At 44.8% G+C, this 23,250-nt stretch overlaps 3 protein-coding genes across 10 annotated transcripts in view; all 3 read right to left on the bottom strand.

Annotated features, from left to right (window-relative positions):
- The window catches only part of ndrg3a (ndrg family member 3a), a 49,760-nt gene extending 48,953 nt beyond the window's left edge, over positions 1-807 (bottom strand). For 2 of the 4 annotated variants that reach the window (XM_062546023.1, XM_062546024.1), the window contains exon 1: positions 587-807. The gene's annotated coding sequence lies outside the window, so the exon portion shown is untranslated. The remainder of the gene's footprint in view (positions 1-586) is intronic. The other 2 variants (XM_062546026.1, XM_062546028.1) reach the window with 2 other exon arrangements.
- Positions 808-1,264: 457 nt separating this feature from the next.
- phf20a (PHD finger protein 20, a) lies at positions 1,265-19,407 on the bottom strand. Of its 5 annotated transcripts, none has more exons than XM_062546017.1 (20): positions 19,255-19,407; positions 18,145-19,014; positions 17,040-17,137; positions 16,236-16,458; positions 15,726-15,810; positions 15,514-15,590; positions 14,904-15,384; positions 14,584-14,691; positions 14,275-14,442; positions 13,416-13,466; positions 12,945-13,214; positions 11,982-12,230; positions 11,232-11,330; positions 10,049-10,210; positions 9,211-9,386; positions 8,642-8,741; positions 7,351-7,546; positions 5,126-5,477; positions 4,502-4,718; positions 1,265-2,760 (listed from the first exon to the last, which is right to left on the bottom strand). In XM_062546017.1, exons 3-20 carry the CDS (start codon positions 17,120-17,122, stop codon positions 2,618-2,620), a joined length of 3,240 nt encoding a protein of 1,079 aa, XP_062402001.1. In that variant the 5' UTR covers positions 17,123-17,137; positions 18,145-19,014; positions 19,255-19,407; the 3' UTR covers positions 1,265-2,617. The 5 variants fall into 5 exon arrangements, with proteins under 5 accessions (XP_062402001.1, XP_062402003.1, XP_062402002.1 ...); XM_062546019.1 differs by having other exon boundaries at positions 16,248-16,458; XM_062546018.1 differs by lacking the exon at positions 18,145-19,014.
- A 772-nt stretch (positions 19,408-20,179) lies between these two features.
- Positions 20,180-23,250, bottom strand: part of arhgap46a (Rho GTPase activating protein 46a) — a 41,415-nt gene continuing 38,344 nt past the window's right edge. The window contains exons 8-10 of the mRNA XM_062546016.1: positions 22,501-22,592; positions 22,047-22,216; positions 20,180-21,748 (exon numbers count right to left, since the gene is read on the bottom strand). Of these exons, the coding sequence (XP_062402000.1) occupies positions 21,554-21,748; positions 22,047-22,216; positions 22,501-22,592 (457 nt within the window). The 3' untranslated portion in view covers positions 20,180-21,553. The remainder of the gene's footprint in view (positions 21,749-22,046; positions 22,217-22,500; positions 22,593-23,250) is intronic.

The following is a 23,250-nucleotide window of genomic DNA, read 5'->3' as shown; positions in this document are numbered from 1 at the left end:
ATCCTCTCTGCGCACAAGGCATGCTCGATTATATCTGTTGAATTGTTCACCAGCATGGGCTGCATAACTGAGGCTATATTTCATGATCAAGGTAAACTATCGATGCTACAACAGAAACGGACCGTTAATATCTCACTGACATTTTGGTATGCGTAAATTTCTTATGGGGATACAAAACTTTAGATTAATTGGATGAATGTGACAGTAGCCATAACGCCTAATTAAAGACCGAAGAAGGTTCCAATATCAACAGCCATTCATTCTCTATAATATCCCCCCTTTCCTCTTATATAACTTCTGTGAATAATCTTGAAAGGCATAAGCGGTTTGCTAAATGTGGGCTACTGCTCTCGTAAACCAGATTTTATTGTAGACGCGGTAGCCTAATTGGAAGAATTAACTGACAAAAACATAATTGTTGTATTGGCCTATATTGAAATCGAAGCCATTTGAATATGTTTCTCAACCGGCAATGTCACTTAAGCTTCATATTATGTTCATCACTGCGATATCCACATCTGCATTTGACATTTTAGAGAGAAAAAATGGATCATAGCTCGACTGCGATGCGCTGTAGCCTACTTACCGCCTGGAACAAATTATAAAACGACTCCCGACTTCAAAGAAATTTTCCAACAGGGTCTCTTTAACTGAAACAATGTAGATGCGCGGTCCGTTCGGATGCACGTTTCGGTTCGGCTGTACGCTACTCTCGCCGCTTTCTCTGTCGATGTCACTCTCGCTGGGCGGAACTATCCACACATTGCAGCCAAGACATCAAGGAGGACAAGCGAAGCAGCTGCACAAATGCATGTGTACGCCCCATAGACGGAACGCCCCCGTGAGGTTATCTGATAAAATATGAACTAGGCTACTAATCTGAATCCTCGTCCTAACATTTTGTTGGCAAAGGCGTATACAGGCACCTTACATATTTTGCTTTTCATAGGTAGGATAAAATAGAGTATATGTTAGAATAAACTGTAATATGTGTTAATCGGATGCTTTATCCTTTTCCACAAAATTTTTTTTGTTCATTTTAAAGTGTAGGTAATATTTCCAAAGTGACTACGTTCTGGGTGCCTTTTCTTGAATCCAAATCCCAACATTTCCATACTACCTTTTATTAACCATCACTGTCTTTCAGAGTTTTGCAAGTTTGAGGACTTCTATATTTATACAACACTAAATCTCAAACCTCTGTTAAAATAGAGTTACTCTTTCAAGACTTGCAAACAGAAATGTAAGGAGACCGGGACAAATCCAGAGGAGAGGTTTGAATTTATTGACAAGTGCCACTGTAGTTTGCCCAACAAGAACTGCAAAATAAACATTTTTTATCCAACCAATTGTATGACATGGAACCTGCATTCTCTTTACTGGTAAGAGACTGTACAGACAGAAGATCTGCAGAATCACAGATTTAAATTCACTTGTTTCACACATAGGAATAGAAGGGAATAGGTCTGTTTAAGATGGATTCCTTACAGAAAATAAAGGTACTAAACAAGTCAACAAAAGCACCTGAAATGCCCTTTAAGGAGGTACTGACAGAATTAGAACTCTACTTTCAGTTTTCAGTGACAAAGCAGTTGATTTCATGTGGACCATAGCATAGGCTCATCTTCACATATACCGGTGTTGTGAACAAGTAAGGTATTCTGCACATCAATGACTCAATCCATTTTGCATTGCTAAAGCAATAAATAAAGTGAACAAAGACAATTTTTTTTTCAAAATTATTTACAAAGGAAAAAGAACTGGAAATGGACAACAGATACAAGAAACAAACGAACAAAAAAATACCACCAACTGTTGAGTGCTTCCAACACTGTTTTTGTATGAGATGAAAACGGAAACGGAGGATTCGCTCAAGGAAACAAGCTCTACAGAGAATACCTTCACAGTCTCAAAAGGGCAGAGTACACCACTCTAAATGCTTCCGCGTTAACATGAAGAGCTGGACATTTAAAAAATAATCACACAAAAATGTGATTAAATACAATAAATTATTGATGCAAGTGGGACTGAAGTTCTGTGATGCCTTTTCAGTATAACATATTTGAAGATGGCCCGTGCTCAATCAGAACAACCCAAAAATTCAGACTACGCTCAGGTCAATCATCTACAAACAGTCTACAGTGTGCAATTGATCAGAGACAAAGTGCTCAAATATTTTTTGGGGAGAGGAGATTAAGGGAAGCATGACAGCCAGCACTGCTAAATTAATCCTTCATCACAATAGATGCAGTTCTGAACAGTCTTTGAAAAAAGGACAGAGGAGAACGGAAATGTTGTAGTTGGTAGCACAAACATTCAGGTAGATTCTCATCGTTACAGCACATCAGAGATACCCGACAATCACCACTGCCTTGAGCCCTCCTCTACAAACACTGGAGCAGACTTTAATATGCCTTTCACCAGTCCATGCTGTTTTAGAATCAGCACTTCATAGAATAAAGGAGCGGTAGAGATGAGATTGTAGTATGGGCGCATTATACGTCTTAAATGAAATGATATATCACTTTTCCCTTTTTCAAATGTCAGTTCTTCCTGGTTTTCATTCTTTGGTGGTGCACGCTGGCAGGCTGCTGGGCCGTGCTGCTCTCTGGCGCCCTCAGGTGGTGCAGGAGAGGGCAATCTGCTGCACCTTGCCGAGCTCTGAGAGCAGCTCTTTGATGCGGTGCTTGAGCTGGGGAAGGCGCGTCAAAGGCTCCGGCGGCTCCAGCTCGCCTGTGTAGTCCAGACAGCTCTCCAGCACTGCACGGGACGAAAACGGGCCATTTAGAAACACAAACGTACACTTAAACACACACACACACACACACATACATCAGCATCCACACATACATATTTATTAACACACACACACACACACACACACACACACACACGCAAATGCATTGAAATTCTTCAATTCATACACACAATAAGACACTAGTGTGCATAGTCATTCCAGGAGAATTTAGGAGAGATTAGATGTTCTGCAAATGAGGGCATCTGACCTAGCCTGGTAGTAAACCAGACCCTGGAATCTTTCAGATTAAGGGTCTGGCCACAAATAATGAAAATGGCCCAACTCGAGGGGCAGCACCAAGCATGCATTTGAAAATCTCACTGCACGCAATTGGATAACACCACGACCAAAGTTTGCTCTGACTGATTCTGGACTTCGACGCAATTGGATAACACTACGACCAAAAACAAAAGTTGTAGCGCTGTCGTCATCAGTTTAGCTCGCCCACTCCTTTTTTGGTTTCCCCCGGTTCCTGCGGTAAAAGTAACGTGCATCATTGCTCATTGCCAGAGTATCTTGCGGACACAATTCAAATTGTGCTCTCGTGAGAACTCTGGATTTCCAGGGTACATCTGACCTGCAATTGATCTCAATTACACAGAAACCAATTACAAGACTAACTAACAGGAAGAGCAAATAACAGCACACATATTGACTGATTTGTAGGCCATATATCTAAAACGAGCTCTCCAACACTTAAGGCAGAGGTAAGCAACTCCAGATTTGTATTGCAGAGCAGAAGGGTTCACTGCATCCAAGCCTGACTAATTAAAGGGAACAGATTTGCAAGACTTCTGTCAGCATTTTGTCTGGCCTTAATTACAAGCTGACTGGAGTGTTAACCAAAATCGCGCTAATGCACGATGTGCCCAAGGCAACGGCCGTCTACAGAGAAGTGCTGAACGTAGTGATGTGCTGAATGCATATCCACCTTGCTTACAAGTTAAGGCTGTCTTTCAAGTTTGTGGTCCGTAAGGATATGCAGTGCGGTTGCTAAAAACACTTCAATCGCTAGGGGAGTGTCTCTGATATGTACAAACTGACTATTTAAATGGTTTGATTGATATGATGGTCATAGTCCAAGCACACAGACGGATTCATTTGACTTCCATCAGATTTGCACTTGCTTAGGTCACGTTGGCTTACGTTTATATTAAAATGGATTAGCATACGCTGCTGTCCAAAACAACGTGCACTATATTTTAACGAAGGACCAAACGATATGCACCGGAGAGGTCGCTCACCCCTCCCACTCAGGGTTTCGTTTTCGTTTGGGGGACAGGCCGTCCTCACTTTCTCGGTTTCCTTTTTTTGGAGCCTGGGCTGCCTACAGTGGTTTGTGTACAGACTAGTGTACTCACAGAATGGGCAGCAAACGGATCGTGAGGAGAGGATTGTTTGAATGTGAAAAAATTTCATGGGCTTGAGATAATGAAAATGCTCACTGACTGCAAAGGCTGATCTTGAACACTTAGTGCCTTACTTTCAAATGAAGTCTGTAAAGCTTCCATAAAGGAATCAAGAAAAGGTAAAGGTCTAATGGTGGCAACCAAGGTTCGATTCCCGCCCCGTGGTCCTTTCAGGATCCCACCCCAACGCTCTCTCCCACTCACTTCCTGTCAAGTCAACTATCCTATCATTAAAGGCATAAAAAGCCCCAAAAATATACTTAAAATAAATATAAATAGGAGTGTGTGGACTCACTGTCCAGCTCCCTCTCGATGAAGTCCATGCGGTGGCACACCTCGTCCTGCACGGACTCGATGTGGTCCAGCAGGTTGGCCTGCCACTGCTGCTGCTGGGCGCTGCTGCTGCTGGTATTGGTGGGGATGGGGGTCGTGGGGTTATGGCTGCTGAGATACTCATCCTCTTCCTCCTGCTTCACCTTCACCTCAGGGCCCCACAGCCCACAGTCAGACTCCTAATACACACACACACACAGACACATCAAATATGAAGGTAAGCAGAGGATAAACATGTCTTAAACACAAATCGGGTAATTTATCACACACATGAACACGTACACACACAAACGTGTGCAGAGATGTGCACCTACAGAAGCTCTCACAGAGGAGAAGGGTTTCTATTAAAGCCTGTTCATCTACCAGTCCAATGAACTCCTAATGAAAGTCTGGGCAGGGTGTCTGCTTGTTTTCCCCCACTTTTTTAAATAGTGGTTCTCCAGCAACATGCATCACTGTCCTGTACTTGCCTGGTCTGACATCACAGTCCTGTACTTGCCTGGTCTGACATCACTGTCCTGTACTTGCCTGGTCTGACATCACTGTCCTGTACTTGCCTGGTCTGACATTACGGTCCTGTACTTGCCTGGTCTGAGCGCTGTCTGCCGTGGGGCCTCTGCGTGTCGTAGGCGTGCAGATCTGCGTCCATGTAGGAGCCGCCCCTCTTCTCCACCACCAGCGCCCGCGGCTTCTGGTAGCAGTGCTCGCTGCTGATGTACGAGATGAAGGCGTCCTGAAACCGCGAGCTGAGCGGCGACGAGCACGACGAGGACACCGACGAGGACATGGACGACGACGAGGTGGACTGCGCCCGGCGCTGGACCTCGCTCCCGTGGCCGCCGTACGTCGTCATGTCCAGGTCCTCCTCCTTCTTGATGGCCTTGCCCGCCGGCCGCCACGGCTGGCACCACAGGCGGAGGTCTGGGTGGGTCTGACTCCTGTGTGAGAGAGAGGGACAGACGGCATTGAGTCTCAGGGTGCCTCTCATTCATCTTTTACGCATCCTCCCTCCCTTCCTCGGTCCTCGTCCTCGTCCTCAATGATCTACATAAAGAATGATAGTCTATCCAGTGTTAGTTATACATCAGTGGGAACGAGCCTGGAGGACCGAGCATGGAGGATCGAGGAGAGATGTTGAGAGGCACACTCAGTCTCCAAAAACCTTTCGGTGTCTGCACACCTATTCAAACTAAATCAGAGTCAGAATCAGCTTTATTGGCCAGGTTTGCGTAAATAACCCTCAATCAAATCATAATCAAATCAATCAATCAAAACATAATAGAATAAAAACAGAACAGTAAGAATAGAATGAAGGGCAGTAGAATAAGGCTATGTACAGTATAAGACTAAATGTAGTATGTACATTTGCAAATAAATAGACACTATGGGTGGGATAGGGTAATGCCAGGCAGGAGTGCCCTCCTCTCTGTGAGGAGATACCCTAACAATACACATGGTCCATAGAGAACACAGTACTGAGAGGCTCCTTCAGTCTTGTGATGGCCCATGCAAGAACTCAAGGACTTAGATAACCTGGTGGGACAATAGAATGAAGCGTGGTGGCTTCAAGTGAGTTCTCAGGCCCGGGTAAAAACAGGCAGAAAATTATGTCTCAGGAAGCCTCTGGAGTATATTTAGAAAGCGTTATCACCATTTTCAGATTGCAGAGCGTTAAAAATAGCGAGGAGGCATTAATCACTGTATTTGTGCTATATTTAGAAATCCTTTCGGGACATGAAAAAGCCTGTCTGCAATCTATTTAGGAACTGAGCTGGATTCGCACATCTGATGTTTCATTCACATCCATTTAACTGTGCAATATGGTATTTAGGGCCTCTGCACTAACTAGACAGACAGACAGACAGACCGATAGATACTTTATTGATCCCCAAGGGGAAATTCAACCCCAGAAACATTTCCCATCAATTTCTCTTGTGGAAACGTGAAATCTCTCTGCCACTCATTTCTTCCCTCTTGCCTGGCAAGTGGCAACTAAAAAAAAGGCACTCTCTTCTACATGCAATGACCACCACAGAGCAGTTTCAAAGGGAGGAATGGATAGTTCGGCTTGCATCATCCTCTCTGCGGTGAGCTCACAGAACAAAGCTTGTATAGAGTCGCTGCTTGAGGACTGTCTCCATGCCAGCGCCCTAGAATGCTTTTGGCCAGAGGGTGGCGCTGTACTCTAGCCTGGTCCTACCATACTCGCGTACATTCATAATGTACAGAGAGTCTGGGTCTGCAGTATATTCGCGGGTTTTCTCAAGACTAAAAATGTGCAGGTCCAATCAGCGAACAGAGGGAGTAGCTGAGAACGATAACGATGACGTTGAGGTCGTGCGCTAGTTTGAGCATGTCATGTCACGACCAAACGTTAGCGATTGGTTATGGCGGATCGGAGTGGCTCTGGGCAGATCCAATAGCTTTAAACATCAACAGAGTATCCGCATTCAAGGAAATTCATGCTTGGCAATGGAAAGTGGCCAGACTCTCTGTACATTATGAATTTTGGGACAGCCGTGGCCTACTGGTTAGGGCTTCGAGCCTGTAACCGGAGGGTCGCCGATTCGATCCTCGACCAGTCCATGGCTGTAGTGCCCTTGAGCAAGGCACATAACCCCTCACTGCTCCCCGAGCGCCGCAGCCGCCGCTATTGGGTAGGCAGCTCACTGCACTGAGTTAATGTGTCCTTCACCTCACTGTGTGTGTTCACTAATTGGGATAAATGCAGAGACCGAATTTCCCGCCGGGGATCAAAAATGTATATATACTTATACGAGAGTATGGTAGGACCAGGCTGGCTGTACTCACTGCAGGACGCTGATCTTGAGCTGCAGGCCATTGAGCACCTCCAGGACCTGCTGCACGTCTCCGAGGAGCTGGTGCGTGGTGGTGATCTTGCGGGCGTTCTGATGCGAGTAGTTCTCCTTCAGGAAAGACAGGCCGTACATGTGTCCACTGCTCAGCCACTCCCGGTCGTACCAGTACCGCAGGCTCTGTCTCTGGCCTACACGGATACAGATACACACACACACACACACACACACACAAATGTAAACACAGAGACCCACCAGCTGAATTTAAGGCAAACCGCTAAAATAATAATAATAATAATAAAACATATACTACTAAGTACAACATAATCCCAATTAGTGATGCCAGAACCTCTTGAAGGCCATAAACACAGCAGGAATACAATATATTTTTTAATGCTATCCACCGTGAGAGACAGGAACGTGTAATTCCCTCTAATATGTAACTCAAGGCGGATTAATACGAGACCGGCTTAGTTATGCTGCAGATTAAGGCCCGGCAGAGCCTGGATTTCTCCATCAGTCTCCGTGCGAGAGCAGAAAGGCCTGCTGTTTGGTGCTGAACCCAGCAGGGGACGTCCTCAGCTGGGGGATAAGCGGTGTGGGATGTGGAGCTGTGTGTATTTGTGTGGGGACGAGTAGCTGTGTGTATTTGGGTGGGGACGAGTAGCTGTGTGTATTTGGGTGGGGACGAGTAGCTGTGTGTATTTGTGTGGGGAGTGGCACTGTGTGTGTTTGTGCAGGACATGGAGCTGTGTATTGCAGGCTGTGGTGGAACACCCGACTGACAATTGCTCAACCTGGGTTAGATTCCTGAACCCGCCTCTGCGACTCCGTGATGCTTTGGATAAACATCGGTCAACTTTAACTTTGGGTTAAAGGGTGGATGTTAGTCTGGCTATAACCATACTAAGCTCGATCTTTTAAGATTGAACATTAGTCTGGGGAGTCTATGCATTATTCTTACTGCACAAGCGGCGTGATCAATGGGCATAGTTCAAATAACATGCGCCAGGATAAGTCCTTCAACCAATCAGAACCACAATCTGGATGCGCCTGGTGGATAAGCCAGTTTGTGATTGGAGCCGGCAAACGTGGACAGGAAGCAGGAGAGATAGATGTGCAGGTCTGCAGCCTGAGCGGCAGAGCGGAATCCAAATGGACAGCAGATCAGATCAGGGGTGGGTTTACCTAGCCTAGGTGGGTGTGGGTGCTGAGTGAGTAGTTCACCACGTGGGTGCACTTGTCTGGGACACTGAGCTGTGTATTGCAGGCGGTGTGGTGCTCACCTGGTGGGTCTCTGCAGATGTAGCAGGTGTACTTGTCGGGGACGTTGTCTTCCAGGAGGCCCATGCAGGTGCCGTGTTGCCAGCACAGACACTCCTCACACTGCGGAGCGGGAGACAGCGGTTAGCGCCAGGACATTTTCTGTCAAGAGATGTTTGCATCGGACCCCTTGCAATACTTTTTCTATATTTCCAAATCTTTAATGGTCCGATCAGCAGCTAAATTCTGGCACAGTGCTTGAGAACATCAAGCTCCGAAGACATCATCAGTCTCTCAAACACACACAATTGCTTCATTTTGTGGACATGAAAACATTCCCACTTAATAATAGCTCAATAACAAAATCAACCATTACTCAGTCCATCTACAGGTGGACCGCTGAAATGCTGTGGGCTTAGTATTCCTAATCAATGGTCACTAAAGTTAGGACAACAACCGCGGCACTTGGCAAAAATGGAAACAGACACAAATGGACACCACTCTGGTGTTCAAAGACAGAGGTGGTGGTTGTCTCCAGGTAAAGGACTGCAGTCGCCCCACAGCAGTCACCGAGCCGGTTCGTCTCATTCACCTGGATCATGAAGTCGTTGTCCTCCTCCGCCTCGCACACGCAGCGCACGATCTCCGAGCCTCGCGTTCCCGTGGCCGCGGAGTCGTCGCTCAGGAAAGGGTCTGTGGCGCCGCAATCCGCCTCCTCCTCGCTCCACCCACAGCTGTCTGTGGACCAATCCGTCGCATAGTCCTCATCTACAGAGGGCAGAGATAGGCGGAGACCCGAAAATCACTTTGACCAATCACAAGGATTGGAATCTGAGACCGTTGGAGTGGGACCTTGACTCTACGGCCTAGTCTAGCTCACAGACTCACATTCGTGACAACTCACACAACAATGGACAACTATATAAGGGAAAGCACAGGAAGCTGCAAGGAAGCTAAGACCTGACACCATGGAAACAAGACCTGTTCTCATGCATTCCATGCCATGTTATTCTTAAACTGATGATACACAAGGCAACCTTCTGAGCAATGTTGCTGCCAATGTGCCTGAGTACTGCTGTTCTTGCACATTCCCACTGATATTGGATAGCGACTGTTTTTCTGAACATTTTCAAGTCATCGGTAGGCAAATTTTCGTTAGCATCCAATCAGAACACATGGAATCGGTTATGTGGTTGCCCAGCAACACAGCTACAAAATCTGGCCCATATATCATCAGCTTCAGCTTACTGAGGAACCATTATAGTCCCTCACCAGAGATTTCTTCAAAACTCTGAATTCTAATGATAGTAAAACGAAGGCAATGACGTTTGAGAGCAGGTCTATATCTGAATGATGCCAAGCCTGGAAAGAGAAAGACGTCAGTGACACCATAGACACAAACACCCACACAAACGCACGCGAGTACCCACCATCTACACGACTTGGCTGTGTGTGGAAGTGTCCGGGCCTGCTGGGGTACGCCTCGGGCTTGTGACTGAATGCGGGGGGGAATTTATGGGACAAGCCCAATTTGGAGGAGGAGTGCTGCTGGAACACTGAGATGTCAATGTTCTCCTCACTACCTCTGAAATCTGGCCACAACAGTGGGAACGAGTGGAGGGGAGAGGGAGGGGGGGAGGGGGGGAGAAAGCAGACGCAAAGCAACAGATTACTCGTTAAAAAACGTTAAAAAAAAAAATAATAAAACAAATCAAATCAAATAAATAAATAAAACGTAAATCAGAAATCAGTTTTGCAACCATGACATTCAGGCAAACAAACGGGGGAGGGGAGGGGGGGTGAGGATAAAGCAGCTCGGTGAGGCTAAGGAGGCATCAGGGCAGAGGTTCCGAGACGCCCAGAAGAGAAGAGACATGCAGTCCTGTCAATCACGACGCAGTCATGGCCGACCAACTCCAAACAGCAATTCCCACAGATCATGTCAAGACATCTTGTTTCCAGAATATAGGCATGACTGAGCTAAAGTCAAGGTATGGGCAAAACACTCCCTTTAGAACATAGCTCCCTACACAGACCATCTCTATACCTTATTATTATTATGAGTGTCGCGTTAAGATTATGTTATGAAGGATAAGCCTATGTTATGCATATGAATAAGCCAATGACAGCGTATGGATTAAGCTGATAGCTGTCGATTTGCATTGCATGGAAAGTTTCCATGATTAGAGAAAAACATGAAGTGTATAATGTATCTGCAATCTCCAACTGAAATTCTGTCTGTACGTGTGAGGCATAGTGTATAGCGTAATCCCTGAGCAATGTAGTTTTGACTCAGACTTTGGAAACCAACTTAAGCAGCATCCTTTCATCCTTCTCGCTCTCGCCCCACTACCACTACCCGTGCTTTTTACAAAACAAAACAAAACAACAGACTGTGTGGGAAAATTGCTGTTCGGTTTAAAGCTTTAAATCTGCTGAGTGAGTCCCTCGACTGCAGAATTCCCTAGGAGTCAGAGTGAGCATCAGACTAACCAAGGGCTGGTTTGGCTCGGAGACTCAAAGCAGAAACAAGCGGATGCAGAGAAGACTGTTGATATGGCCTGAGGCGTTTTTTTTTTTTTTTTTTTAACCAGGCAGTGTTTTTTTTCTTACCAGACTTAGATCTCTTCTTCTTTTTCTTCTTCTTCAGTTTAATTCGGAGGAAATCCTTTGGTTTCTTGTCTTTCGGCTTCTCTCGTTCTTTGAGGCATACTGCTCAGAGGAATGTTTTTGTTCAGGAATTAAAGGTTTTCAAATCTCCACAAGACTACAGTACTGATCTCTGGTTTGGTGATGTGAGTCTGCCCTATAGAACATGCTACAGCCATCTTATAGCATCAGACAAACATGCCAGTTTCTATTTCTTCCATGAAAGTCTGAATAGCCATTTTTACTCGCAATAACACATTTTTCTGTGTTGTGTAGCTTTACCGTTGTCTCCAAAGGACCATCCAGTGATTGTCAATGAAAGTAGCCATTTTGTAACTCAATACTCCAAACAAACAGGGCTCCAAACCTTCCCATTAGCAAACCCTCAAAAGGCCCACCATCCAAATGCATGCCCATAAGCACTTTGCATTAGAAACATGACTGATAAGAAGGTTACTTGTTTAAACAAGAATCTGCTCATCATGACTGATGTGGTTCTCTAAAGTCTTTTCCCACCATGCTCACATAACTTGCACTGTTAAAAAATTGTGCAATTTCATGATCACATAGTACATGGTAGATATTGATAGTTGCAAAAATATGAGGAAGTAGTAATATCTTTTAGTAAAGGTCCAGAAGCATCACCACACACCCACACACACACACACACACACACACACACACACACACACACACACACACTCTCTCTCTTACCTATGTCTATAGGGCTCCTGTCCCGGTCTCGATCCATGTTTGCGTGGATATTCCTCTCCAGCAGGTTCTCCTTGCTCTTCTCCTTCAGTGAGGGCCTCTGTTGATGATACTGATGCTGCTGCTGGAGCTGAAGCTGAATGTCGACTATAGGGGGCGCTGATGTGCGCCTTTTCTCCCCAAACAGCACCCCAGCCTTGGCATCGGATCTAGGGGACGTGGGGGTCCGACTAGGACTATGCTGAGAAGAATCTAAATGTACACGAACACACACACACACACATTCATGAAACATACACCGTTCACACCTTTCGTTTTAGATTATATCTATACTTAGGACTAATCTAGAGTTAGGCAAACCGATACCTTTCTCATCACCCTTCTCGTGTGTGTAGTTAATTGCCTGACGCACCCACCACTAACCTAGCTTAGCACAAGTACCTAAATAGCTTCAATAGCGACATCTCCCAATGAGTGACAAAATAATTACAAGCTGTGTTTTGTATTGTTACAACGTGTACAAATAAAAATATCAAATGAGACATTTGTATTTACTACTTGGAACTATGCTTTCATTCAAAATATTGGAATTCTTTTGTCACTATTGGGATGTGTCTGCTATTGATGCTGGGCACTTCGAGGCACTTGAGCTAAGCTAGGCTAGTGGTGGGTGAGCTAGACCAAGTAACTACACGCACGGAGATGAGAAGGTTATGTATCGACTTATCGGACTCTGGGTAGTACAATGACTAAGCTAAAGTCCAAAAGAGTCGGCGTGTTCCTTAAAGTGTGGATGGTGTATTTGCATATGATTTTGATTAGACCAATACAACTCATTAAGTATCAATGACCAAAGCTACTTACTACTTATACTTGATGGTATAAAACGAACATCCATATGTGGGTGTGTGCACGTGTATGCATTTGTGTGCCCGTAAAGGTGGCTTGTGTCCGACCGGCACTCACGCATTGAGGCAGAGATGGTGCGTCTCCGCTTGGGGCTGTCCCTCGGGACGGGGGCCGCCTGCTTCTCCCCGGCCTGCTTGGGGCCACCCGTGCTGGGGCTGAGCTCGCCCTCCAGGGGCTTCTCCTCGCCGTGGTAGTACTTCATGTGGTAGTGCAGCAGCTTGGCCTTGCGGAAGGACTTGGTGCAGCCCGGCACGCTGCACTTGAAGGCGTTGTGGTCCAGGTTGATGGAGAGGACAGGGGGCGGCTGGTTCTTCACCACTCTGTACACTGAGGGGACAGACGGGACATACAGATGGGTTGAGAATAAGGAAGAGAAAGAGAAAGAGAAAGAGAAAGAGAGAGAGAGAGAGAGAGAGAGAGAGAGAGAGAGAGAGAGAGAGAGAGAGAGAGAGAGAGAGAGAGAGAGAGATAAACAGTTTCTTTCTCTTTTGCAACACAGAGGGGGCCTTTCAACAGGCATTTACTCACATGGCTCTCTGCTGAATCTGTTGGGGTTGTGGAAGCCCTGCTTCCTTACAGCTGGGAGAAAAGACAAACATCATAAAGCCATTAAAAATCAGCCATTAATCACACAACTGAAATAATAACACTAACAAAATATTTAAAACAATTGAAGATCTACACATTTCACTAAAAAAAATCAATGTATATATCAAATATTGAAGTATACTATATAGTATATTCACTTCACATGGATTTTAAAAAACTTTACTAAAGCTTTAGGAACTTTGGACTAACAGATTTTACTGCCCTTTCAGATTTCAGAACACTGATATGAGATTTTGACGTTGAGCATTCAGTGCATAGTGCACAGGGCAGCGCACACTGCACAGATACATTTAACCTAAAAAGAGATATTGCATAATCACAAAGTAGGTGGAAAGCAAAAACAATTGTTGTTACACTCTTCAACCAGCAGAGGGCAGAGATAAGGCAGTAACATTAACAAGCCAGCTTATGGACTCAACCCCCCCCCCCCCATCGGCACTGTCAAATCAGTGGGTTGGGAGAGAAGGGGGTCATAAGACTTGGCCATGTTTCTTTTTTTGTGCAGGACAAAAAGTTGAAGAATCACCGCTGTAGGGACACCCATTTTAGATACAATTCTCCTGATTCTCCCTCACATTAACCACTTAAATGAACAGGCTAACAACGGACACTAGACCATAGTATAGTGTCCACTTACACAGCCCCGTAGGTCCAGAGTACAAAACCCTGCACATTTTTTCCCCTTCAATGAATAAGTGGCACATATGACCTTGTTTACTAAATAGCTGATTCACACACACTTACAGCTCAACACGTAACCAGCATCGCTTCTACTTACGTTTAATAGGCGGTGCGGGCACCACAGATTGGCCCTCGGCCTTCTGGGCCTCTGCGTTATTGGACGGCTGAGCTGGAGTCGCTTCAGTCGGCGCAGACACTTGTGCAGTTGGCAGGTTTTGATTGGATGCCTCAGTGTGGGGAGTAGTTCCATTGTGCAGGCCATGTTCTAGAAGAATAAATGAACACAATGTAGATAGAACTCATATCGCAATGACGTGTCATCGTCAACACCGGTGACCTTCAAAGCTGAGAAATGATTCTCGTTGGCTGGGCAAGAGGTACTGACTAAAAATAACAAAGGACAAACCTGAGAGGTTGTCAGCTTTGCTCTTCTTCGAGGGGCACGCTTGCTCCACGGACACTCTCCTCTTCCTGACACCTGATCCATTGCCGTCCTCCTTTCCTGAGCCGGAATCTGAAAAGCACACACACTCGGCTTCAGACAGGACAGGGACCCATGATGTACTCGTACCTACATGTACTGATCATGATATCGTGCACTGACTGCACATCTCTTACTACCGTTACTAAATTGCTGTGTGCTTTGCATAAGCCTTAAGATAAAGTCAGTAGCATCTTCCTATGAGTGTGTCTGGTACTGCGAGCGTGCTGTACTGATGCACTCACCTGGTGTCCCTGGTTCTCTCGTCTCCTCTGCGTGACCCTCTTCCTTCGACTCCCGCCCTCCATTCCCGCCGCCCCCTCCATGATGACTGGACGCCTCTGCTACGCCATTACTCTCCGCTGACCCCTTCTGGTCAGTCTCCCCATTAGTTTTCATCCCCTCGTTCCCGATAGCTAAGCGAGTATCCTCTTCCTCTTCCTCCATCTCGGGCTTCCTCTCCTCGTCCATCAGGCTAACGGGCAGGAGTTCTACTCCGGCGCACTCCTGTTCCTCCCGGTGCCAGTGACCTTCGTCCTCATCTTCCTCCTCCTCCTCCTCGTCCGTGTTGCTCTCTCCGTCCTGGTCAGATGAGCTGGGCCTGCTCCTCTTCCCCTTCAGGGCTCTGTTCTCCGGTGGCTTCCTCTCCCTCCCGCTCTGGTTCTTCCTGTCCGATGACCGCTCTCGGGTTCTGTCCATCACCCGTGGCTTGCCCTTGTATCTACCCTTTATCGGGAGAAATGACGCTATAAACTCTGGCTTTACAATTCACGGTACACTAGAAAGGGCTGCTGAATAAATACAAATATGCTAAAAAAATACAAAAAGAAAAACAAATATTTAGAATAAACTTACTGATCTTGTATAGGGTTTGACATGGATTCCCTTCACTGTCTGTACAACGTTGTCGTAAAATTTTACGGTGTAGGATGCTAGGGAAAATAGATGAGATAGAAGGAGTGATTATGAAACTGGATTTGCACATCATTTGAAATTCAGAACGAAAATAGGGAACCATAGTTCATCTTGCAATACACTGCAGATTTCTGTTTTAAATAATCACACACCATCCTTGTTGACAGCCAAGACAGTTGCAGGGTAGAAGCGACAGTCTGACCAGCTGGCCAACACTTTGTCATTCACGCGAAAGCCCTGAAAGAATCAGAATAATCCAGTATTAGGATCGCAGAACTAGTCCCAATCTGGGCTGTAGCAGTGGATCCTGATCCTGGTCACTGCTAAACCACAACCACAATGTTACACAATGGTGCCAGAAAGGATCTCATGACAGTTGATGTTATACATATGAGTCATTCCCAGGAGTGAATCCTGTTTTCAAACAAAATTGGTTACATGAGGGGATTTGATTGAGAGAATACAATTCAAAAAGTTCACATCATCATCATACTTCCACATCTGTCTGATCACAAAGACAGAAGTTTATCATTATTATCATCATCATCATCACTATTGTTTTAACCTTGCTTTCACAGAGAATACAGGATTCCAGAGAGGCAGGGTGCTCTTCTCCATTTAAGTGGGGGAACCAATAGAATATGGAGAAAAAAAGCCCTTGCCTCTAGACCTACGGAATGAGTAGAGGGAAGCTGATTGGGTTTGGCTCTCACAGGGGTGGGGCCTTCGTCCTGCAGTCCCTCCCGCCTCAGCTGGATGCGCTCCACCGGCCGCAGGTACGGACTGGCCCAGTCAAACCACTCGTCGTAGCGGTGGCTCCACTGCCGGTAGTGAATCAGGACCTTCTCGTCATCGAAGTCGATCTTCTCGATGCTGGCGGCATACCTGCCAAAGAGGGGACACAAGGAGCGGAAATCTTTTTTTTTTCTTCTGGTGAAAGAATAACCACATGTGCAGCTTGAGTGCTAGGCACAGGTTAAACCTAGATGGCGGATTGTTCTGAATAGGATCTGGCCAGGATTTAGTTAGAATTCAGCTAATCGCAGGTAAATGAAGGCCAGATCACATCCCTACTCGGCAGCTATGTAGCTAGCTAGGTAGGTGTATGTTTCTAGGTCAATCTGCTCATGCCATATATATGGAATGCTCAGTGAACAACAGTATTACTAGCTACAAACCTGACATGTAAATATATAGTTATTAATGCATTATCTTATTTGAAGGATATCATATCAGACCCATCTCACTGTAGCACACAAGCTACATGTAAATATATACATATTAATGCATTATCTTATTTGAAGGATGTCTTATCAGCACATCTACTGTACTGCCTAATGATGGGCATCAGGTTCCACATGTTTTTTTTTTTTACAGGCCCCTGACGACTTTCAGTGCAGCATTTCAATCAATACATCCTGAACAACCGGAGGAAGAGAGGTAGGCTAAGCTAGTGCAAGACTCACCAGTTCTTCAGGCTGTCTCTAGCCTCCAGTTGCGCTCCCACCTCAAAGGTGATGCCGCGTCTGTTGGGGGGCGTTTTGTTCATGCTGCTTCCCTTCACCTATATGTGATGGAGTCAAGGAGACGGTTACCCAGGCAACACGGCACCAGTAAACACAGATGTCAGTTAAGGGACAAAATCATCATCATTAACATCCATAATTGGTGCCATTCATTCAACTATGCATGTGTACAAGTACAGCAGAGCAGCAGTGCATTAAATATGAGGTGAACATTCAGTGCTCACATTAACTTAAAATAATATTATGTAAAGTATACCAGCATTTTTTGCTTTTTTAACAAAAGACTAATTTCTGGCTAATTTCATTATGACTGAGTTGGTTTCAATGAACTGCACGTATACTGTATCTGATGGCAAAACACAGCTCAGGTAGGCTCGTGCATGGGGAGGGGTGGCTATTGAGGCTTGCCTGATAGCCAAGTACTTTGTGCACACCAACACTGTAAGCTTCTGATCACCAATTCTGAAGCCAGCTGAGGTGCATGGCATCTTACGTGATCATTTATGGTAAGGCGATTACACCAATTAGTCTACTACAGCTCAACAAAAACGAGGCCACCATTGCTGTCTCACAGAGAATGCGTGGGTGGTGGCCGGCTAACTGACAGGCTGTTAGTGTACCACAACACTAGCTATGCTGTACATGGACCTTAGCCATAACCTGACCATGCCGGACCGGTCCTTGAGTAGCAGCTAAGGCATTCTAGAGATGAACAGTCGACTCCACGACATTCACGGTGCACAAAGATGCAGACCACAACAAACACCCAAACAGCGTATCAAAACATTTGGCAAGAAACACATGTCGCCCACATTAAGCAACTATGAGTAGCCTTCTTTGCAGGCTAGTATTTTTTATTTAATAAGCATGTGCAAGGTGGTTCTACTCTGACACGGACACGGGGATGGATGAAACCAGGAAGAACAAAGGACAAACAGAAGTCTGCAAAGCGATTGAAATGTTAGGACAACGAGGAAACAAATAAACATACAATAGCTAACGAGGTCATTGTCTAATTCACGTTGCTGCCACAACATAAACTCACCTTCAGTTGATTTTTTGTACAGTTCGCTGTCCCTTGAAAGGAAAAAACGCCGGACAACCACGTGTTTTATCGCAAGGGGTAACTCCACTTGGCCCACCCCTGATAGGAAACAATGGCGAAAGGAAGGAATTGCCTTAACGCTGTAGTGTCTATTATGCAACCGATCATAAAACTAGCTTCCATGACACGAAAATCGCAGAAATAGATTGATACGAGTACCGGATATACATGGTAATGCAATAAATGTATCGCCGTGCTTCCGTGAGCTTGTAACAACGACGGCGTGATAGCTAGTGACGCAAATGGCGCGCAACTGAGATCACTTTTGTTTATGAACTGAAAGGAGGGCGAGACGAGTTCGCCAGTGTGCGCATGGGTGTGATAGGTCTGACCTAAGCTATGACTTGATCAGTTTATGGAGCACAATCAGATCACGTAAATATTCTAATCACAATGTAAATAACACTCGTTTAAAATAATTTGGTTGATTATTTACCGGATAGAAAACAAACAGAATTCCTTTCATGCCTGGCATCCGGCGCATGGGTACATGCTCTATGCACGAAGAAAAAACTCACTTCAATGTAACTGCTAGCTATAATCGCTAGCCTAAATATATTGTGATGTTGAATTGTCATGATGAATGTGCTTTCGGTGGTAAGCTAAATAATTCAGCTCATGATGTGTTTACATGGTGCACTCTTTGTTGCTTAACTGGGGTTACAGATTCACTAGACATCATATTGGCTGTCACTCCACATTGCAAGGCCGTTCCGTTCCATTCCCTTCCCTCCCAGTTCTGCAGTCACTCAGTAAATACAGGAGAATGCAGAGCCCAACTTGTCCGAACTGACCTGGATTCTGCCTGCACTGTGAGGAAACATGACATGGATGATCGCAAAAAATGCTGAAAGGAAACCCAGCAGTATGGACACATGGAAGACCTTTCTTTCGAAATACACACATTAAGAATAATACATAACTCAATTTGGCATTTAGGCTAAATAATAACTAGTTATGTTAGGGGAGGAACCATAACCCAACCATAACAATGCGGACCGTTTGGTTTTCTAATGTTGGATAAATTGCACACATTGAGAAATCAATTACCTTGCCGTTTTATCCCCATACAAATCTGAGGTGGATGATGCTGATTGTTCTTGATATGCGGAACAGAAACACGTTTCCCTGAGCTCTCAAACACGCAGTTCAATTTCTCACTGAATTCGAGCCACACTACCGGTGTGGTGGTGTACAGAGCTGGGCTTTTTGCGCATGCGCATAAAATAATAATTTGCATCTTCACCTGGTGTGGCTGTATAACTGCAAATATTCTCCTCTAAAATGTAATGTGTGGAATCAGAAACATTAAAATACATGTATAAAATAATATAATCAAAATGGACATTTCATTCTATATGTTATATATTACATTCTTTATTTTCCCGACATGTTGCTTGTAATAAGGATAGGTTTGTTGTATCTAGTGTCAATTTGCTGATGCCATAGACATCAGAAGAGCACTAAGACATCCCCGCGTCAAGAAGGCAACACAGGCCAGATGATAGAGGACTTAATGATTAGCCATGTATATCATTTTAGATGGTGATACAGCTTACATTAGTGTTGAAGCGGGTGCGCACATCTGACTATTTTAAAAAGTAGGTGCTGGACTCAAAAAGCAACAGTAAAAGACAAAAAAGTCCGCACACTAAAGCTCCAATATTTTTTTCTTTTTATTCACCACATGTGACGTTTCGGGACACACTGCCCTTCCTCAGACAATTAGTGCCACTGTCTACTTAGGCATTCCGTATACAGTTGAATTAGCCAATTAATTATGAACATTAAAACGTCCTCTGAATTTTAATTTCAGAAGCACCGTTAGACAAGGTTTATTTCAGGGCCGAAAGCGATCAACATTTACACGGTTGATCATGGCGGTGATAAGTAAGAGGCAAGGGTTAACTTTCAAGAAGTCAGTATGCGTTTTCTCCAGCAGAGGACAGTCAAAGCCCATTGGCACACCACACCGTAAGGTTTGTGTTATTTTATTATTTTCGAACAACCATTCCAACAAATAATGCAAACACACATATTGGCAAGGTGGATCAATTCTGGTTTCAAACAAGCAGTCTCATAAGATAGCTCACGGAAACATTTACATCACAAAAAGTAAGACCGGTCATGGTTCATTTTTTTCTTTCAAAGTCAATAATAGTCGCCTGTTGTTGGGTTATTAAAAACAAAAGTGTGGACTATTTACAAGGGATTGTTTTTTTTTTTATTTTACAAAAGGTACTATAGCAACTCAAGTACTCTACATTCTTTGTGTACTCCCCCTTAAACAATGCACTCAGTCAGCCTTTCAGAAATACAGGACAGTTTGCGATAAGCTTAACTGTTGTGAAAAACACTAACACAAAGAAATACCGTGAACATTTATGCACGCAGTTTCACTCATATCCACACACAAAAAAAATGCAATCAAATTTACAGTTTGGTTTGTTCAAAAATATGACTGAAATCTGTGGAGGACTGCTAAAACAATTACCATAACAAATAAGAACATTGACATCCCCAATGATTAATGAATAAGTAGAACCACCAAGGACTGTACAATATCTCACAAGTCCCTTCTTTACAGATTTCCCAAGCAGTAGTTTATTGCAAAGTCGTATTGCTTTCAGTATTTGACTGGGACATTAGGACCCAGGGCCTGTTTCATCATAAAAGCAGCTGCTGCTCTGCTAACATTAAAATCTTCTCTATACAACAGAACACAATAACCATTAAAAGATAATTACATGACAACCAACAAATGTATGAATTGTAGGAAGAACGTAGCATTCAATTGCTGACAATAACACTAACAATCCTATTGTGAGTGTATATAAAAAACTCTTTTTCACCCTCTTGAAATCACATCTAAACTCAGACAGACTTTTAGGCCAAAGGGACAGTCCAAAAAAACAATTAAAATGTTTTTTTTCCCCCTAGACACTTGTCACACAATTTTTTTTCCGGGATGATGCTGTATTCTTTGAAATAAATTATTCTATAACACTGTTCTTTCTTTACAATTCTGATGTTTTTTCTTTGATGTCCAAGCAAACTTATTAAATCAACAGTGAAGAGGATTAACACTGTGTTCTTCATGCACAAATATATATATATATCTATATGTATATATTTACAGAGTAAGCCCCACTCTTTGGTATGGGGTATCTGGTGACCATAAAGCAGTGAGGTCTTGGCACTATATTCCAGAGACAAGATCATGAGCTTAACCAAAGTACTCAAGCCTGTCCAAAAGCTCTCTATACACTGGTCCATCAACTTCAGTGTGTGTGTGTGTGTGTCTGTGTGTCAGAGGGTGTGTGTATCAGTTTCGGAGCATGTGCTTCGTTTACACGATGCCTTCAATGAAGGTGGTGTCCAGGTGCACAATGAGCATGCGCAGGAAAGACATCTCCTTGCGCGTGTTCTCGAAGATGATGCGGGGGTCATCGGACTGGCAACGCAGGCAGTTGGGCGCCATGACCATGGCCAGGTTATTCACGTCCATCTTTGTCACGGACACATTAGAAGGCTGCGCAAACACCTGTGGGGAGACAGAGAGAGACCTTTATGATGTGTGTGCTACTGCATGAAGACAATCCAGTGTGTGAAAAAAGCATGGGAACTTCAACAGCAAAGGTGCATGTGTGTATATAGTGTGTGTGTGTGTGTGTGTGTGTGTGTGTGTGTGTGTGTGTGTACACTCTGGGATAGGGTGTCAACGTAGAGTGTATCAAGATATGGGTGTGTCTACCATTGTATTTGAGTATGTATATTTGCATATATGTTGGTATGGACGCGTGTTGAAATGTATATGCGCATGAGCATGTCTGCGTTCTCACCTGCAGGAAGTGGATGAAGTAGCAAAGCACGAGCCTGTTGAGGTCGGGCAGTGAGTGAACCACACCGATGGCTGCCACGGGGTCGTCGCAGTGACTCACACACTGCTTATAGAAGTCCATGGGGATGAGGGGCTCCTCCAGTTCACGATACCACAGCTTCATCAGAGAGGCTGATCACACAAACACATACACACACATAACTTATTTCCGGTGTCTCAAGTTGTATTTCTCCCTTAGTTAGCACGTTAAGGGACATCTTGACTGTGTAACTTCTCCCATGATTTAATCAGAAAATTAAAACTGCACCCACAGGTACTCCAATTCCATCTTGGCGTCAGATAAGAATTAAAAATATTTTTGATGGATGGCTTAGTATTTTTTTTTTCCACAGCAGCTGGGTAGAAACAAAAAACAGTAACATGCAGACCACACACAGCCACACATACACACTCACCGGGGACGTTGGGATCCGAGAGGTTCTCTGGAATTCTCCACTGGTCCACCTGCAGCTTGAGTGCGTTCACCTCATCAATGTCCCCGGGCACCCTGCAGAACACGAGGCACTGCATTACACCACATGCACTACCACTCACTGCCACTAGAGGGCACCAAGCCACCACCACCAGCCAGCGGTGCTGCAGTACCCTGCGTCCCGATGCGGTGTTTTTTATCGGCTGTTATGAGGACTCGCTGTACTGTTGCGGCCCTTTCAAAGTACATTACACTCTGGAGAGAGCAGTGGAAACTGGATAGGGACTAGTGTCTGGAAAAATAACTCTCAACAAAAGGGGAATTAAAAGACCCTGTCAGGGTGCATTTCCCTGATAGCGGCGACAAGGAGTGACCAAACCCTCAAGACCCAGACATGCCCAGACATGACCTGGGACCACTCCTGAAGTAAACTGAATAGTCAGCGAAGATTCTCTATACAAAGTGCAATTTAGTCTACAGACTAGTCTAGTCCACGGACCATAGAGTCTAGTCTAGAGTCTAAGTTGCTATCCCTCGCCTTCCGCAGTGACCACAAGCCATTGTAATGCTAGGCACCTTTCAGGCGCATCCTCACACAGAGAGGAATAATTCTTCTGCGCCTACTTGGTAATCCAGTCACACGCAGTTCTCCAAAATTTTCCCGCAAGGACTGTGGTGCCATCTAAAACCTGCCCCGCTACAATATTACATAATCACAAAGTTGCTGGAGATT

Source organism: Sardina pilchardus, chromosome 9, assembly GCF_963854185.1.
Source record: "Sardina pilchardus chromosome 9, fSarPil1.1, whole genome shotgun sequence".
NCBI lineage: Eukaryota > Metazoa > Chordata > Actinopteri > Clupeiformes > Clupeidae > Sardina > Sardina pilchardus.
Note: the sequence above shows the minus strand (reverse complement) of the source record. Positions and strands in the feature narration are given on the sequence as shown.

Bases quoted from the DNA above. Each gene is read 5' to 3' on its own strand.
- phf20a (XM_062546017.1), bottom strand. From the start codon at position 17,122: ATGAACAAAACGCCCCCCAACAGACGCGGCATCACCTTTGAGGTGGGA. The intron at 13,215-13,415 runs GTGAGTAAATGC...CTGTCCCCTCAG, and splicing joins CAGATTCAGCAGAGAGCCAT to TGTACAGAGTGGTGAAGAAC. The intron at 9,387-10,048 runs GTGGGTACTCGC...TGCCCTCTGTAG, and splicing joins ACAGCCAAGTCGTGTAGATG to ATGAGGACTATGCGACGGAT.